A 5,097-nucleotide genomic window follows, 5' to 3' on the forward strand; every position below is an offset into this window, starting at 1 on the left:
GGGAAGGTCTTGGGCATTCTGTGGCAGTGAAGCTGGCTGGGCCCTCCGCTGGAACTCAGGTCAAGGCTGGCTCTGTCCCCTGGCTCACAGCCCGGAACTACTCTGAACCTCAGTCTGCTCCTCCAATCTTCAGTGGGCTCATCGCGATGGTGCCCCACACAGGGCAGCCAGAGGAGATGGACAGGGCAGAGGCCCCTGACCCCGCAGGATTAGATCCCAGGGAGGCCCTGTTGCCTGAATGTGGGTGCTCGTCTCATTTTCCCCTCTTCCTTAGGTCTTGAATGTGGAAAGGAATCAACTGACGTACCTCCCATGTTCCATTGGCAACCTGGCCCAGCTGCAGACCCTCAGGGTGAAAGGTAGGGCGCCCAGGACATCCTGTGTGCCTTAGGGCTCAGGGAAGACTGCCAAGGAGCTCGGCCCAGGAGCCATTGAGCCCAGATGGTGGCCGGTCTCCAGGGTTCACCTTAAACTGGACCGGCTTGCTGTCGGGTCCGCCGGTCTCTGTGATGGCTTCAGGGTCTCCTGGCTCCTTGGGATCATGGCCTTGAGAACAGGGGGCAGGATGCCCCTGAGAGGCCCCACCAAGACTGGGTCGTCCTCATTTAAGTCAGGCGGAGTGATGGGGGTGAGAACAAGTCTGGAGGCCCAGCCCCACTTCATTCCCCCATGGTCTTGCTCCCACTGCGCTCAGGGGTGCGTTGGGCCTGGTGACAACTCGGAGTGAGGCTGGGAGCAGTGGCATTACCAGGGGGTGGGGGGAAGGAGAAGGGGTGCGGGGGATGAGGCTCCGAGAGGGCTGGTGGCTAAGACAGCCCGGGGTGCAGTGCCCGGGCAAGATTCGAACGCAGCCCTCTCACCCTCAGCTGGGAGCTGGCCTCAGGTCTGCCCTCCCTTCTCCGAGGCCTTCTGCGTTTTCTGCACGGAAGGCCTCCGTGGACCGCCTCGGTGGCCCATGAGGAATTATTGACGTAAGGGCACCCTGCGCTCGGTCCCTGGTGTGTGGTGGCCACCGTGCTCACCGAATCCCTCTGCACAATGAGGTCCGAAGGTCTTCACGCCCTCATAGCACTGTTGATGAGCACACTGTTGCCTAGGGAGAGAGTCACTCAGCTAGTGAGTGGGGACAAGAGAACGGGAACTCGGGTCACTGGAAGGCCAACATCGGGTCTTCCTCATGGAGCCGCAGGTTCCAGGACCTGATGGTGGTCCAGGCTCCCAGGGTCAGAGAGCGGGCACAGCCCCCACACCCCCAACCCCCGCCCCCGGTCATGTACGGTGTCAGGCATGAAGTAGGGAAGGGGCTTTGGGGTGTTGAGCTGTGCCATCGGGGTCTTTCCAGACAACAAGCTGAAGGAGCTTCCGGACACCTTGGGGGAACTTCGGAGCCTGCGTACACTGGACATCAGTGAGAACGAGGTCCAGAGATTGCCGCAGATGCTGGCCCACGTGCGGACCCTGGAGGTGAGTGACGAGCCGTCTGTCCCTACCGTCCTCTCTGCCCCTGCCTGGGGGCTCTCCCTCCCGCATTCCGGTCACTGGTGCTTCCCTAGTCACTGGTGCTAGGGTCACAGTGACCCCCAGACATGGCCGTTAGGAGCTCCCAGAGGCCCACTGTGAACCGCTCTCAGTATGTGACTTTTGCTGCTGGATTGGGGGCAGGAAAATCTAGTTCCCGAGGGAAGAGAATGACGAACCTCGATGGCAGTAGAACTTCATGAAGACAGTGGTCTTTGAGCCAGACTGTAAATGAAAATCAGAGCCCTGGTAGCATAGTGGGCTAGACGTTAGGCTGCTAATCGCAAGGTCAGCCGTTCAAACCCACCAGCCAACTTGAGGGAGAAGGATGGGTCTTTCTGTCCCTGTCAAGATTTACAGGAGCAGCTCTGTGTCCTGCAGGGTCGCCGTGAGTCAGGCTTGGGTGCTGGTCAGGGCCAACTCGATGACAGTGAGGAGTGAATATGGTTTTGAAGTGGAGGCGCAGTGGGGGGAGGGGAGAGTCAGCTAACAAGGCTGGGAGTTGGTGTGCTCCCAGGACCCCGGAACAGAAAGAGCTCAGAAATCTGTGAGGGCCAGCCCGGGAGGTGGGAGTGGGAAGCCACTCAGGCCAGGGCTCGGGGCTGCAGCTTGGCAGGTGCGTTTCATCAGAGCATGGGGTGGAGGTGAGGGGAACACCTCTGGGACATGCACCCAAGTGCTCCCACTCAGTGAGAGTGGGCTCATACTTGCCTGACAGCTCTGGAGATGCACCTCACTCTGATGCTTCCTGAAAGGGCTCCACCCCAGACCTGAGGTCTCTCCCTGCTTCCTTGGTCGTGTTTCTCCTGCGAGGAAGTGTCGGGGATACCATCGCACCCCTTTGCCCATGAAGAGACAAAGTCACAGGGTGCCTATGCACTTGTCCAGGGGCCACGCAACTAATAGCAGCCAAGAGAGAATTAAAAACCAGGCCATGTGAATCCAAGGCTGGACACCTCGCCTCTCTGAATCACAGCCTTCCAGAACAGGAATTTCTTCATCCAGTTCTGACAAGTAGTCTGGCCAAGCATTCCAGAATCCTCCACTGAGCAGGCTGCATGGCTTCAGAGGCTTCTGGGTCTGAGTGACATCAGAGTTGGTGGGGTGGGGGGGTGAGCATGAAGACACAACAAGGGAGGAGCTGACTGCGCCCTCTTTCAGTGGCTGAGGCCTGGGCCAGCACCAGGCAGACAAGCTCTTCTCCCTGGGCAGGTGGAAGACACAGCCCAGCACGTGCTGGTCTTCTGGGCTGTCCAGTGGAACCAGTAGAGCTTTCTGCAGGGATGAGGACTGTGCTGTGGACTGTGCTGCCCCAGCACTTTAAAGGTGGCCATTATGACTAAGGAACTAAGTTTTTCATCTTACTGAGTTCTGGCGGAACAACCTGGAGGAGAACGCAGCGGGACCAACAGTTCCGGGGTGACATGGGAGAAGGGGAGGTGGGGGTGGGGGGAGTGGTGTTAACAAACCCAGGGACAAGGGAACAACAAGTGATCCAAATCCGTGGTGAGGAGGGTGTAGGAGGCCTGGTAGGGCGTGATCAAGGGCAATGTAACCGAGAGGAATTACTGAAACCCAAATGAAGGCTGAGCATGATAGTGGGACAAGAGGAAAGAGCTAGGAGGCAAAGGACATTTTTAGAGGTCTAAATAGAGGCATGTACATATGCAAATATATTTATATATGAGGATGTGGAAACAGATCTATGTGCATATATGTATAGGTTTAGTATGAAGGTAGCAGATGGACATTGGGCCTCCACTCAAGTACTCCCACAATGAAAAAATACTTTGTTCTATTAAACTGTCATTCCATGATGCTCACCTTCCCGACACAATCGCTGAAGACAAAGTGGGTGCATAAGCACATGTGGTGAAGAAAGCTGATGGTGCCCGGCTATCAAAAAATATAGCATCTGGGGTCTTAAAGACTTGAAGGTAAACAAGCGGCCATCTAGCTCAGAAGCAACAGAGCCCACATGGAAGAAGCACACCAGCCTGTGTGATCACGAGGTATCGAAGGGATCAGGTATCAGGCATCAAAGAACAAAAAATCATATCATTGTGAATGAGGGGGAGAGCAGAGTGGGGACCCAAAGCCCATCTGTAGGCAATTGAACATCTCCTTATGGAAGGGTCGCAGGGAGGAGACCAGCCAGTCAGGGTGCAGTGTAGCAACTATGAAACATACACCTTTCCTCTAGTCCTTAAATGCTTCCTGCCCCCGACACACACACTTAAAAAAAAAAGAGTTCTAGCTCGGTTGCAGCTAGTGAGCTGAAGGTGATTAGGGGCTGCCAGGCTGGACAGTGCCGCTCAGCGGGCCTGGTCTTCACTGAAGCCACCCACAGTCATCTAGACTTGATGAGAGTCATGCAGCTTATACCAGTTAACATTTTTTTAAAATCTTTTGAGCTTCCTTTAAGTGGTTTCTCGCACAGTTTTTTTTTAGGAGAGAATAACTTGGGGAAGGCCCTGCTCCTCCGTGCAAGGTCTTCTCCATGTGCTTTCCTAGAGCCCTTCGAAGATACTGCCTGGTGGGCAGTGCCTCTCCCTGCTGTAAACAGAGAGGACACTGCTGCTCAGGGGAATTAGGGACCTGGCCGGAGAGATGAGGAGGGTTCCCTTTTGTCTGCAGACGCTGAGCCTCGACGCCTCATCCATGGTCTACCCACCGCGGGAGGTGTGCAGTGCCGGCACTGAGGCAATCCAGCAGTTCCTCTGCAGAGGTAAGGCCAGGCGGCCCGCCTCATGCTCCCAGTGAGGAGCCTGGACCCCAGTGGCTACTCTGTGCGGGGCGCAGGCTGGGTGCTGGGGAGCTGGCCGGGACACAGGCCAGTGGCGCCCCAGCATCACTCAGGAAGTGTCATGACAGGTGTGGTTGGGAGAGTCCCGGTGGTTCTCTGTACTGTGGAGTCCATGGCTTCGGTAGCTGTCCCTTGGGGACCTGGAGGGTCTTTCCAGGGGCTCGTGAACACCCCTCTGGCTGAGGGTGAGCTTTTAGGTGAGGCAGCCAACAAGTGAGTTGCTAGTGTAAATAAAGCCTGAGCCCTTGGAAGCGCTTATACCAATTGGCATTCCCAGGAGAAGGGGCTGAGAAAATCCTCTGGTATCTCCACAGTCTTGCTAACATTTCTTAAACTAAGAAGTCTGCTAGGTAAACGAGAGACTCCTATTATTTTAGTGCTGTGTCCTTGGTTATTTGGATGATTTTTAAATACATCCAAGGACCATTTTTACTACGTACTATGAACTGCCTATTGGTCTCCTTTGAAGGGGTAGGAATGGGATAACTTTTTGACTGTATCAAGATAAGCTCCTTCCCCTCAGAAGGCCACACATGCATCAATGTTAAAAAGACTAGTAACTTTCTGGAAAAAGAGCCTGGCGGCTTCTGTAATAGACCCGCGGGGGTTAGAACACCTCTGGATCTGTAAGAGAGAAGGCACCAGCTCTCGGGAAACTGTGAGGCATGCGAACCCATTCTGTGACACAGGGCCAGGGAAGGAAGGATTGTCCCTGCTTCCTTGGTCGTGTTTCTCCTGTGAGGAAGTGTCGGGGATACCATCGCACCCCTTTG

At 55.3% G+C, this 5,097-nt stretch overlaps 1 protein-coding gene across 1 annotated transcript in view; it reads left to right on the plus strand.

The window, feature by feature from the left end:
* LRSAM1 (leucine rich repeat and sterile alpha motif containing 1) overlaps window positions 1-5,097 on the plus strand; it is a 42,969-nt gene that overhangs the window by 8,297 nt on the left and 29,575 nt on the right. The window contains exons 7-9 of the mRNA XM_004713356.2: window positions 275-359; window positions 1,343-1,464; window positions 4,156-4,246. Of these exons, the coding sequence (XP_004713413.1) occupies window positions 275-359; window positions 1,343-1,464; window positions 4,156-4,246 (298 nt within the window). The remainder of the gene's footprint in view (window positions 1-274; window positions 360-1,342; window positions 1,465-4,155; window positions 4,247-5,097) is intronic.

Source organism: Echinops telfairi, unplaced genomic scaffold (assembly GCF_000313985.2).
Source record: "Echinops telfairi isolate 266 unplaced genomic scaffold, ASM31398v2 ScPeMD7_22;HRSCAF=79, whole genome shotgun sequence".
In the NCBI taxonomy this organism is placed as follows: domain Eukaryota; kingdom Metazoa; phylum Chordata; class Mammalia; order Afrosoricida; family Tenrecidae; genus Echinops; species Echinops telfairi.